The sequence below is a fragment of the Ranitomeya variabilis genome, chromosome 2 (assembly GCF_051348905.1).
Source record: "Ranitomeya variabilis isolate aRanVar5 chromosome 2, aRanVar5.hap1, whole genome shotgun sequence".
Taxonomy (NCBI): domain Eukaryota; kingdom Metazoa; phylum Chordata; class Amphibia; order Anura; family Dendrobatidae; genus Ranitomeya; species Ranitomeya variabilis.
The window spans coordinates 525,661,905-525,675,634 of NC_135233.1; the positions used below are offsets into that span (position 1 = coordinate 525,661,905).

At 46.8% G+C, this 13,730-nt stretch overlaps 1 protein-coding gene across 5 annotated transcripts in view; it reads left to right on the forward strand.

Annotated features, from left to right (window-relative positions):
* The first annotated feature begins 2,629 nt into the window (after positions 1-2,629).
* Positions 2,630-13,730, forward strand: part of RCN1 (reticulocalbin 1) — a 70,869-nt gene continuing 59,768 nt past the window's right edge. Inside the window, exons 1-2 of one of the 5 annotated variants that reach the window (XM_077288080.1) lie at positions 2,630-2,756; positions 8,617-8,865. In XM_077288080.1, coding sequence (XP_077144195.1) covers positions 8,645-8,865 — 221 coding nt within the window. In that variant the 5' untranslated portion in view covers positions 2,630-2,756; positions 8,617-8,644. Of the gene's footprint in view, positions 2,757-2,782; positions 3,057-4,435; positions 4,454-5,842; positions 5,896-8,616; positions 8,866-13,730 lie in introns of those variants that run through there. The other 4 variants (XM_077288083.1, XM_077288081.1, XM_077288082.1 and 1 more) reach the window with 4 other exon arrangements.

Consider the following 13,730-nt stretch of genomic DNA (forward strand, 5'->3'; position numbering starts at 1 on the left):
TAATGGACACAGAATGGTCAGGTTTTAGCAAGACAAAAGTTTTGTCGCCTGGTCATATAATGACCCAATCCTAGTTTACATCCTTACCTGTGTTCAGTAAATGATCAGTTATTTAGTGTGTGTATAAGAAGAAACCTAGCACCCCAGACCTTCACTTGAACTGCAACTTGAGCTCTTGACAACATGCCAAAAATCCACCCTGCAACCAAAGCCTGGATTATCAAGAGGCTGAAGACCAGATCCACTGCAGAGGTGGCGGGCACCTTTAATGTGTCTCAGCGTCAAGAACAAAGAATTAAAAAAAAAGATTTGAAGAAACTGGAGAATTACACCACAGCTGCCAGAAACACTGCAGGAGACTTACTGGAGCCAGTATGGATCCAAAATACACCCAGAATACAGTTACATTTGGTGGTTGAAAGATCATGGTCTGGGGTTACATTCAGTATGGGGGTGTGCGAAACATTTGCAAGGTGGAAGGCAATATCAATAGCCTAAAATATCAAGAAGTATTAGCTACCGCTTATATTCCAAATCATAAAAGAGGTCAAATTCTGCAGCAGGATGGTGCTCCATCTCCATACATCCACCTCTACAACAAAGTTCCTCCAGGCAAAAAGATCAAGGTGCTCAAGGACTGGCCAGCCCAGTCACCAGACATGAACATCATTGAGCATGTTTGGGGAAGGATGAACGAGGAAGCTTGGAAGACAAAACCAGAGAATCTAGATGAGTACCACAACTTCATTCACCAATGTTATGCAACACATATTTGTATTTTAAGTTAATTATTTGTCTGTGGGCAACACAAAATTTGTCTTGCCAAAATCTGACCATTCTGTGTCCATTAACTGATCAATATTTCTGCTTTGATAATTTATTTTCTTAACCTAAATCACATTTTGGAGGGTTCCAGCTTTCAAAAGAATAACTTATACAACCAATGGATGAATTTAACATCAGGTTATAAGCTTTTATTTACATAACATGGATAAGCGACATAACTTCTGTCAGGGAGTGTATGGTGGCATTATTGGTCTTTGTATAGAATGTAGTTTCATGTAGAGGTAATGGTGATATTATAATATTATGTATTCTCTGTGTAGTGGAGATATTACTAGGCACTGTATAGCTGTATTGTTGTGTGTATGTTTCTAAGTAAGCTCCGTTATGGCACCATATCTAAGCAGTAAGCTTGGTTCTGGTACTCTATCAATGTAGTAATCTAGATTATGGTACTGTATGTATGTCGTAATCTCAGTTCTGCTCCAGTTTCTATGTAGCAGACTTGGTTCCATGTAGTAGACTTATTAAGCTCGGTTCTGCTCCCTTATCTCTGTAGTAAGCTCGGTTCTGCTCCCTTATCTCTCTAGTAAGCTCGGTTCTGCTCCCTTATCTCTGTAGTATGCTAGGTTCTGCTCCCATATCTCTGTAGTAAGTTTGGTTCTGCTCCCATATCTCTGTAGTAAGGTCGATTCTGTTCCCATATCTCTGCAGTAAGCTCGGTTCTGCTCCCATTTCTCTGCACTAAGCTCGGTTTTGCTCCCATATCTCTGTAGTAAGCTTGGTTCTGCTCCCATATCTTTGCAGTAAGCTCGGTTCTGCGTCCATATCTCTGTAGTAAGCTCGGTTCTGTTCCCATATCTCTGTAGTAAGCTCGTTTCTGCTTCCTTATCTCTGTAGTAAGCTCGTTTCTGCTCCCATATCTCTGTAGTAAACTTGGTTCTGCTCCCTTATCTCTGTAGTAAGCTCGTTTCTGCTGACATATCTCTGTAGTAAGCCCCATTCCGCTCCCATATCTCTGCAGTAAGCTTGGTTCTGCTCCCATATCCTTGCTGTTAGCTCGGTTCTGCTCCCATATCTCTGTAGTAAGCTCGGTTCTGCTCCCATATCTTTGCAGTAAGCTTGGTTCGGCTCCTATATCTCTGAATCTAGTAAGTTCGGTTCTGCTCCCATATCTCTATAATAAGCTCTGTTCTGCTCCCATATTTCTGCAGTAAGCTCTGTTCTGCTCACACATCTCTGTAGTAAGCTCCGTTCTGTTCCCATATCTCTGGAGTAAGCTCGATTCTGCTCCCATATCTATGCAGCAAGCTCCGTTCAGTTCCCATATCTGTGTACCAGCCTGTTTTTAAAGCCTGTTATCTCTGCTACTTTAATGCAGTGGCCAGATATAAGCAGGGAAAAGGAGGGCCACCACAACTCGAGGGCCACTGCCTTGTGATTGCCCCCCAGGCTGAAAGTTGCCAGCCAGCCCCTGACTGGGAGTGTAGGTGGTTTTATTTTGATGGAGCCAAACATGTGGAATGAGCAGCGGCTGTCCTAGCCGTGCACAACCCCTTTAATGAAAATCTGCTGAAAATTAGAAAAAAATCGTCAGAGTTTTGTAGCTGAAACGTGGACGATTGTGTCCATGGTCGTCTGCAGGCGCCACACTCGTCCGTCCGCAGTGTGGGGACGCGGGTGACAGAGAGTGGTGCGGCAGCTCCATTGTAGGAGGACGAGCAGCACATCTACCGGCCGTGCTGGCAGTGACACGTGTGATCAGGGGCCAGTACAGCCGGCAGCCCCCCAGGAGCAGTATCCCGTGAGCTGCCAGCAGGCACACTGCAGTTATCTCCAGGGCCCATTGCAACGTGGCGCGCTGGCCCCGCCTAGTCATTGAGATACACCTGACCAATCAGAAGCTCTGCAACAAAGTATGTGTTCTAGCACGCCATTGGCTGAGAGCAGGTTTTCATCTCTGCCCGGATCAAGTAAGTGCAAATCTTTAAATGCTCAGTGTAGGTGTCAGCCCGGCCGGGTGAGCGGGGACCGGGGGCGTGTGAGGGCAGCGTCTGCACTGGCGTGTACAGGGGTCTGCAGCAGGGTCTGCTAGCTGTCCTGTAGTGCTCACTGAGAGAAGGCTGGGTCTCTCCATGTACTCCATGCATGGGGCTGTGCTGAGAGCTTACGGAATGGGTTCATGATGTGCCCAAGGTGGTCTGCACCAAGAAGTGGCTGGTGGTCTGGACCTGAGTGTGCCTGGGATGGTCTGATCCTAGATGTATCTGGTGGTATGTGCAGGAGCGTGCCCGGGTGGTCTGTGCCTAGATGTATCTGATGGTATGTGCAAGAGCGTGCCCAGGGTGGTCTGTGCCTAGATGTATCTGGTGGTATGTGCAGGAGCGTGCCCAGGGTGGTTTGATCCTAGATGTATCTGGTGGTATGTGCAGGAGCGTGCCCAGGGTGGTCTGTGCCTAGATGTATCTGATGGTATGTGCAGGAGCGTGCCCAGGGTGGTCTGTGCCTAGATGTATCTGGTGGTATGTGCAGGAGCGTGCCCAGGGTGGTTTGATCCTAGATGTATCTGGTGGTATGTGCAGGAGCGTGCCCAGGGTGGTCTGTGCCTAGATGTATCTGGTGGTATGTGCAGGAGCGTGCCCAGGGTGGTTTGATCCTAGATGTATCTGGTGGTATGTGCAAGAGCGTGCCCAGGGTGGTTTGATCCTAGATGTATCTGGTGGTATGTGCAGGAGCGTGCCCAGGGTGGTTTGATCCTAGATGTATCTGGTGGTATGTGCAGGAGCGTGCCCAGGGTGGTTTGATCCTAGATGTATCTGGTGGTATGTGCAGGAGCGTGCCCAGGGTGGTTTGATCCTAGATGTATCTGGTGGTATGTGCAGGAGCGTGCCCAGGGTGGTTTGATCCTAGATGTATCTGGTGGTATGTGCAGGAGCGTGCCCAGGGTGGTCTGATCCTAGATGTATCTGGTGGTATGTGCAGGAGCGTGCCCAGGGTGGTTTGATCCTAGATGTATCTGGTGGTATGTGCAGGAGCGTGCCCGGGTGGTCTGTGCCTAGATGTATCTGGTGGTATGTGCAGGAGCGTGCCCAGGGTGGTTTGATCCTAGATGTATCTGGTGGTATGTGCAGGAGCGTGCCCGGGTGGTCTGTGCCTAGATGTATCTGATGGTATGTGCAAGAGCGTGCCCAGGGTGGTCTACGCCTAGATGTATCTGGTGGTATGTGCAGGAGCGTGCCCAGGGTGGTCTGTGCCTAGATGTATCTGATGGTATGTGCAGGAGCGTGCCCAGGGTGGTCTGTGCCTAGATGTATCTGGTGGTATGTGCAGGAGCGTGCCCAGGGTGGTCTGTGCCTAGATGTATCTGGTGGTATGTGCAGGAGCGTGCCCAGGGTGGTCTGTGCCTAGATGTATCTGGTGGTATGTGCAGGAGCGTGCCCAGGGTGGTCTGATCCTAGATGTATCTGGTGGTATGTGCAGGAGCGTGCCCAGGGTGGTCTGATCCTAGATGTATCTGGTGGTATGTGCAGGAGCGTGCCCAGGGTGGTCTGTGCCTAGATGTATCTGATGGTATGTGCAGGAGCGTGCCCAGGGTGGTCTGTGCCTAGATGTATCTGGTGGTATGTGCAGGAGCGTGCCCAGGGTGGTCTGATCCTAGATGTATCTGGTGGTATGTGCAGGAGCGTGCCCAGGGTGGTCTGTGCCTAGATGTATCTGGTGGTATGTGCAGGAGCGTGCCCAGGGTGGTCTGTGCCTAGATGTATCTGGTGGTATGTGCAGGAGCGTGCCCAGGGTGGTCTGTGCCTAGATGTATCTGGTGGTATGTGCAGGAGCGTGCCCAGGGTGGTCTGTGCCTAGATGTATCTGGTGGTATGTGCAGGAGCTTGCCCAGGGTGGTCTGTGCCTAGATGTATCTGGTGGTATGTGCAGGAGCGTGCCCGGGTGGTCTGTACCTAGATGTATCTGGTGGTATGTGCAGGAGCGTGCCCAGGGTGGTCTACGCCTAGATGTATCTGGTGGTATGTGCAGGAGCGTGCCCGGGTGGTCTGCGCCTAGATGTATCTGGTGGTATGTGCAGGAGCGTGCCCGGGTGGTCTGCGCCTAGATGTATCTGGTGGTATGTGCAGGAGCGTGCCTAGGGTGGGCTGCGCCTAGATGTATCTGGTGGTATGTGCAGGAGCGTGCCCAGGGTGGTCTACGCCTAGATGTATCTGGTGGTATGTGCAGGAGCGTGCCCAGGGTGGTCTACGCCTAGATGTATCTGGTGGTATGTGCAGGAGCCTGCCCAGGGTGGTCTGCGCCTAGATGTATCTGGTGGTATGTGCAGGAGCGTGCCCAGGGTGGACTACGCCTAGATGTATCTGGTGGTATGTGCAGGAGCGTGCCCAGGGTGGACTACGCCTAGATGTGTCTGGTGGTATGTGCAGGAGCGTGCCCGGGTGGTCTGTGCCTAGATGTGTCTGGTGGTATGTGCAGGAGTGTGCCCAGGGTGGTCTGTGCCTAGATGTATCTGGTGGTATGTGCAGGAGCGTGCCCGGGTGGTCTGCCTACATGTATCTGGTGGTATGTGCAGGAGCGTGCCCAGGGTGGTCTGCGCCTTAATGCGTGGGCTGGTCTGTGCCTAGATGTATCTGGTGGTCTGCATGTGAGTGTGCCCTGGGTGGCCTGCACCTAGATGCATGTGGTGGTCTGCACCTGAGTGGTCTCATCCTAAATGTATCTGGTGGTATGCGCAGGAGCGTGCCCGTGGTGGTCTGCGCCTAGATGTACCTGGTGGTATGCACAGGAACGTGCCCAGTGTGGTCTGCGCCTAGATGCATGTGGTGGTATGCACTGGAGCGTGCCCGTGGTGGTCTGCACCTAGATGTACCTGGTGGTATGCACATTAATGTGGCCTGCGCCTGTGCATGCCTGTGTCGTCTGCGCCAAGACGTCTTGTGGTCTGCATGTGAGTGTATCTGGGGTGGCCTGCACCAAGATGTGTCTGGTGGTCTCCACGTGAGCGTGCCATTGGTGGCCTGCGCCATGATGCCTGGGTTGATCTGCGCCATGATGTCTGGTGGTCTGTGCCAAGATGTGCCTGGGTTGGTCTGCACCAAGTTGTGTCTGGTGGTAAGCCCATGGTGGTCTGTACTCGAATGTACTCACTTGTTTGCCTTTCTTTGTCAGGTGGTCTGTGCCTTGTTTTTGTACTCTGGGATGGTGGTCTACATCCTCTAGAGGTGCTGTCACCTGTTAGTTGATGAAGTAGTGTAGAGTTGGCATCTCAGCTTAATCCAAGGGTTGTACAGAGTGAGAATGTCATGAATGAAGAGGGTGTAGGAGATTGTGTGGTACAATACTGTAAGCGTCCAGGATTATACGAGGAGTGCAGACAGTGCAAGAGGGAGAAGGAAATGATCCACCAAGGTCATAAGCAGGTCTAGGATGTTACCTGACAGTGTGTCAGATGTGTCCACCTATGTAAGAGCTGAAGCCACATGAGGTGGTTGTACAGGTATACTGTATGGTTTTGGGGCATGGAGAACCGATGCATCTTGAGCGGTACTTGTTGGGTCACCCATTTTCTGCCCAGCCAGTCCTTAGAATAGGAACTGTGCCCGATTCTCACTGAGCATTCACTTTTATAATTCTTTTATATAGCACCATCATATTCCACAGTGCTTCACAAATATCATCACTGTCCCCATTGGTGCTCACGATACAGTGGGGCAAAAAATTATTTAGTCAGTCAGCAATAGTGCAAGTTCCACCACTTAAAAAGATGAGAGGCGTCTGTAATTTACATCATAGGTAGACCTCAACTATGGGAGACAAACTGAGAAAAAAAAATCCAGAAAATCACATTGTCTGTTTTTTTTATCATTTTATTTGCATATTATGGTGGAAAATAAGTATTTGGTCAGACACAAACAATCAAGATTTCTGGCTCTCACAGACCTGTAACTTCTTCTTTAAGAGTCTCCCCTTTCCTCCACTCATTACCTGTAGTAATGGCACCTGTTTAAACTTGTTATCAGTATAAAAAGACACCTGTGCACACCCTCAAACAGTCTGACTCCAAACTCCACTATGGTGAAGACCAAAGAGCTGTCAAAGGACACCAGAAACAAAATTGTAGCCCTGCACCTGGCTGGGAAGACTGAATCTGCAATAGCCAACCAGCTTGGAGTGAAGAAATCAACAGTGGGAGCAATAATTAGAAAATGGAAGACATTCAAGACCACTGATAATCTTCCTCGATCTGGGGCTCCACGCAAAATCCCACCCCGTGGGGTCAGAATGATCACAAGAACGGTGAGCAAAAATCCCAGAACCACGCGGGGGGACCTAGTGAATGAACTGCAGAGAACTGGGACAAATGTAACAAAGCCTACCATAAGTAACACACTACGCCACCATGGACTCAGATCCTGCAGTGCCAGACGTGTCCCACTGCTTAAGCCAGTACATGTCCGGGCCCGTCTGAAGTTTGCTAGAGAGCATTTGGATGATCCAGAGGAGTTTTGGGAGAATGTCCTATGGTCTGATGAAACCAAACTGGAACTGTTTGGTAGAAACACAACTTGTCGTGTTTGGAGGAAAAAGAATACTGAGTTGCATCCATCCAACACCATACCTACTGTAAAGCATGGTGGTGGAAACATCATGCTTTGGGGCTGTTTCTCTGCAAAGGGGCCAGGACGACTGATCCGGGTACATGAAAGAATGAATGGGGCCATGTATCGTGAGATTTTGAGTGCAAACCTCCTTCCATCAGCAAGGGCATTGAAGATGAAACGTGGCTGGGTCTTTCAACATGACAATGATCCAAAGCACACCGCCAGGGCAACGAAGGAGTGGCTTCGTAAGAAGCATTTCAAGGTCCTGGAGTGGCCTAGCCAGTCTCCAGATCTCAACCCTATAGAAAACCTTTGGAGGGAGTTGAAAGTCCGTGTTGCCAAGCGAAAAGCCAAAAACATCACTGCTCTAGAGGAGATCTGCATGGAGGAATGGGCCAACATACCAACAACATGTGTGGCAACCTTGTGAAGACTTACAGAAAACGTTTGACCTCTGTCATTGCCATCAAAGGATATATTACAAAGTATTGAGATGAAATTTTGTTTCTGACCAAATACTTATTTTCCACCATAATATGCAAATAAAATGATAAAAAAACAGACAATGTGATTTTCTGGATTTTTTTTTCTCAGTTTGTCTCCCATAGTTGAGGTCTACCTATGATGTAAATTACAGACGCCTCTCATCTTTTTAAGTGGTGGAACTTGCACTATTGCTGACTGACTAAATACTTTTTTGCCCCACTGTATAAATCCCCTATCAGTATGTCTTTGGTGTTTGAGAGGAAACTGGAGGAAGTCCACACAAACCAAGGGAGAACCTGCAAGCTCCAAGTAAGAAGATAAAGTGCTTCTCACCGTTCTTGTGCGCAGAACGGCCATCTTTCTCTCTCTCGTCCCGCTGGCTCCATTGCTGCATATTTGTAACTGATATTTGATACGCGATGTTGTACAGATGGGAGTGCCACTTTATCTCCTTACTTGGACTTATGGCAATTGTTTATGTTCAGCACCACGAGATCCGTTTCCGCTATATTGTCTCCTATTTACCTTACTCCATTTTGATTGTATCAAGTCACTTTTTGTTGTTATAGAACTTGTATGGAAAAAGTTACTTGGCACAATCAAGAATCTTTACACATACTGTCCTTTGAAGGGGGGATCCACAAGGGTTAACCAGGATCCGGTCTCTTTTGCCCACTCCAGTGTCCCCCAATCTTTAATCCTCCCTACCTAGTATATACTGTAACATGGACCTGTGCTCTTCCAGTTCCAGCACTGCGGTGAGGTGGAGGGAGATGCAGCCTGAAAGCCTTTTATACCTCTTACTACTATGTGCTGGAGAGATCCTTGCCAAACCCATGTTTCGCAAGGAGAGGATCCGCCTGGACCCTGAGCTCAATACACAAATCCATGAAGAGAACCAGAGCTTCAAGATGGATCACGAGGCTTTCCTGGGGAAAGATGAGGCCAAGACCTTCGACCAACTCACATCGGAAGAAAGCAAAGACAGACTGGGGTGAGCCTTACAATGCTAGTTATACTGGGGGCAAAAAGAGGCACAAGAAGTTGTGTGGCAATTGGGAGGCTTGATTTCTGGGTGACCGCCCCTCTGGGAACAATAGTGGCAGTCATTATGACCACTCCATATGGGGGAAGTCTGTCACCCCAAGATGGCAACTAAACTTCCTAAACGCTTATATAGGGGACCTAGCCCTCCTTAGATCATACTAGGCAAGTATCGTTTTACTTAAAATTTTATTAAAAAACAAACAAACATTATTTGCTATGTAAACGAGGACGCTTCAGTGCACCCTTGGTGTGGGTTATGCCATACCCTCCTATGTGCATAATAATGCCTGTGATTGACCAAACACTGTCATATTCTTTCATGTTTAATATAAATAAACTTGGCACTCAACTTTTTGTCTGATATGAAGGTTTTAATGCAGTCCCAAAAACAACAACGTTTCGGTCCCTCAAATGAACCTTTATCAAGTACGTAATAGTAATCAGACTTTTCTCTGTCTCTGTGGTACTAGTGGGTACTGACTGAGTAGGTGTCAAAATCCGTGTATATATTAAATAAGGCCTGGTGTGCCTCTTATTCGTAGAATATAAGGTATATACAGATCCCAAAGCCAAATATAGGTACTAGGATTGTAATGCGTGTTATCTCAAGGATGCTATGTTTATGACAGATGTAACTCAGCGTTATGTTCCACGGAGAATTACTCTAGGGACGTCCTTAGTGGTATGCAATATTTCCTGTGTAAAAGTCATCTACTTCACCCCAGTGGTGATTCAATGGGCTGCTGAACGATGTCCTCAAAGCGGTGGACACACGTCAGATGACCCTCTACTACTGGGTGCAGCGAGCCGCAGACAGACGGCAGCCGTGTATCAGAGCGCTCTGACAGCCACACTGTGTGTTCATCTATACTGTCACTCTGACACACTGCCGTACTCCTCCACTTACACGCGAAATTATATGGCCGTCTTCACGCTCCGCTTCAGAGAGATTTGTATTAAATTAAGTGCAACTATAGCTGCCCAGTAAGACTAAACAGGGGCTGAGTCCCCTACATAGATGGCCGGGCAGTTTAATTTTGGGGGTGACAGACTCTCTTTAAGGCCGGGGACACACACAACGTATAAAAAAACGGTCCGTTTTTCATGGACGAGAATCGCACAAATGTTTCCAAAACAGTGATCCGTGTGCAGTGCGAGGATGCGATTTCCTCGCATCAAATGATCCCTTTGACATCCGTATGGCATCCGTATGCTGAGATTTTCTCGCAGGCTTGCAAAACCGACATCTAATGGATTTATGTGCTCAAATGTTCGTTAAAAAATATATACAGTGTGTGTGTGTGTGTGTGTGTATATATATATATATATATATATATATATATATATATATATATATATATATATATATAGATATGTCATTGAGACACATATATATATATATATATATATATATATATATATATATATATATATATATATATATATATATATATATATATATATATATATACATATATACATATATATATATATATATATATATATATATATATATTCATTCTGTATTTATATTTCAGCGCGATATCTGTGAAAAGCCGGTAATTCAATTGCCGGCTTCTCATTTCTCCTTCACAAACCCGACAGGATATGAGACATGGTTTACATACAGTAAACCATCTCATATCCCCTTTTTTTTGCATATTCCACACTACTAATGTTAGTAGTGTGTATGTGCAAAATTTGGCCGCTGTAGCTGCTCAAATAAAGGGTTAAATGGCGGAAAAAATTGGCGTGGGCTCCCGCGCAATTTTCTCCGCCAGAGTAGTAAAGCCAGTGACTGAGGGCAGATATTAATAGCCAGGAGAGGGTCCATGGTTATTGTCCCCCCCCCCCCCCGTGGCTAAAAACATTTGCCCCCAGCCACCCCAGAAAAGGCACATCTGGAAGATGCGCCTATTCTTGCACTTGCCACTCTCTTCCCACTCCCGTGTAGCGGTGGGATATGGGGTAATGAAGGGTTAATGCCACCTTGCTATTGTAAGGTGACATTAAGCCAGATTAATAATGGAGAGGCGTCAATTATGACACCTATCCATTATTAATCCAATTGTAAGAAAGGGTTAAAAAACACACACAGACATTATTACAAATTATTTTAATGAAATAAACACACAGGTTGTTTTAGTATTTTATTGTTCTCTCAATCCATCAGAACACCCTCGCTTGGCAAAATAATTAACCCACAAGATACATACCTTCCGATGATCTGTCGCGTCCAACGAGGTAATCCATCTGAAGGGGTTAATTATTTTACAGCCATGAGCTGCGCTAAAGCACTCGCTCGTGGTTGTAATCCCCGGGTAATGAAAAGAAATCTGAGTGATCTGTACTTACATTGAGTTGCGGTGAGGCGCCCTCTGGTGGATGTTCTCATGAACTGGAGCCTTGGAAAAGTTCCCACGCTCGAGTTCATATGAGTTCATCCACCAGAGGGCGCCTCACCGCAACTCAATGTAAGTACAGATCACTCAGATTTCCTTTCATTACCCGGGGATTACAACCACGAGCGAGTGCTTTTGCGCAGCTCATGGCTGTAAAATAATTAACCCCTTCAGATGGATTACCTCGTTGGACGTGACAGATCATCGGAAGGTATGTATCTTGTGGGTTAATTATTTTGCCAAGCGAGGGTGTTCTGATGGATTGAGAGAACAATAAAATACTAAAACAACCTGTGTGTTTATTTCATTAAAATAATTTTTAATAATGTCTGTGTGTGTTTTTTAACCCTTTCTTACAATTGGATTAATAATGGATAGGTGACATAATTGACGCCTCTCCATTATTAATCTGGCTTAATGTCACCTTACAATAGCAAGGTGGCATTAACCCTTCATTACCCCATATCCCACCGCTACACGGGAGTGGGAAGAGAGTGGCCAAGTGCAAGAATAGGTGCATCTTCCAGATGTACCTTTTCTGGGGTGGCTGGGGGCAGATGTTTTTAGCCACGGGGGGGGGCAATAACCATGGACCCTCTCCTGGCTATTAATATCTGCCCTCAGTCACTGGCTTTACTACTCTGGCGGAGAAAATTGCGCGGGAGCCCACGCCAATTTTTTCCGCCATTTAACCCTTTATTTGAGCAGCTACAGCGGCCAAATTTTGCACATACACACTACTAACATTAGTAGTGTGGAATATGCAAAAAAAATGGGGATATGAGATGGTTTACTGTATGTAAACCATGTCTCATATCCTGTCGGGTTTGTGCAGGAGAAATGAGAAGCCGGCAATTGAATTACCGGCTTTTCTATAGAACACCGCTGCGTATTTCTCGCAATGCACACGCATGGTCCGTGTGTAATCCGATTTATTCTCGCCCCCATATACTTTCATTGGCGAGTCTCGGCCGAGATACGCTGACAATCGCAGCCTGCTGCGAGTTCCCTCGGATCCGAAATACGGTGGAGAAAATATCGGATGATGGGAGCTGCACCATAGATTAACATTGGGCCGAGTGCTATGCGATTTTTTTTTTCTCGCATAACACTCGTCCGTATTACGGTCTAGTGTGACCCCGGCCTAAGACTTTGCCTCTTCACTTTTAGTACATGTTCACATGAAGATTTTTTTCACAAGGGTTTGCGTTTCTTACAGAAATCATGTAGGCCACAAAGCACCACCCTTTATTTTAAATGGGGAATCTGTGTTGCTGGGCATATCAATTATTGCTGCTATTTCTGACTCTGAAACGCCCTCCAATTTCTGCCGTGAGTTACACTGACAATACACACTGGATTTGTCTGGAATAAGAAAACCCATAAAGCAATATACTGCCTAAAAGAAGCTTGTCAGCACAATTTCACATATAGAGGTAGTGGATCAGCTTTTTTGTATACACCTGATCTGCCACTCATAAGAAATCTAATATATGTAAATCATGCTATCAGTGCACTGTGGGTGTGTCTGCACGTACATGGCCTCTTCCACACGCCCCAGTGCACCTCTAACCTGATTTCCATATGGATTCTAAGCTAAATTTGCTCTGGTGCAGTGGATCTCTTCTAATTCTTATTTGGGGACAAGCACCTTTACAGCTATAACGCTAACGCTACACATAAAATTACTTTTAAGTAATTTCATAAATGGCCATGTCGTATCATATAGTGTCACCTCATTCTTGCAATACCACCAGTGGTTTACAGGACGTGTCCTAGTGCATCCTACAAAGTGATATTCCCTTTGTACCCACATAAGTATGTAGCATAGTATAGGATTTGCGTCTCTGCAGTAATCTGTCCGGTGAGTACAGTAGACGGGCACTTGGCAGAGCCATCAGGTCCTCTTTCCACCCTGGGACGTTCCTAGCAGTGAGGTGTCAGATGATGGGATGACAGAAGTGTCCTCCGTGCTGATACCCAAGGCTGTGGAGTTGGTAAACCAAACCTCCGACTCCTCAATTTCCATGACACCGACTCCACAGCCCTGCTGATAACGTGGCACATCACTTGTGATGCTGTACGTGTTGGCATCAGTGAGCTTCTCTGTGGGAGAGGTGGCATCTGCAGGGCACCACACCAGTGCCAGCCATTGTCCTTCCAGCTGAGGAGCAGTCCCTGATCTGCCTTCTCTCCTCAGAGTAATCTTATAGGTCTTACACAGAACGACTGGAAGGAGGGAAGATCTTCCAATCTAAGTCTTGTCACCTCATCGCGTGGACTCAGTGCTACCGTTTATTACATGTGTATAATGTTCTGATTCTTCTCAGTGTTACCCAGGAACGTGTACAAAGTTGTATGACTGGAGCTGAGGAATTTAATGAAGTGAACTCTGATTTTTCGAGGTGGG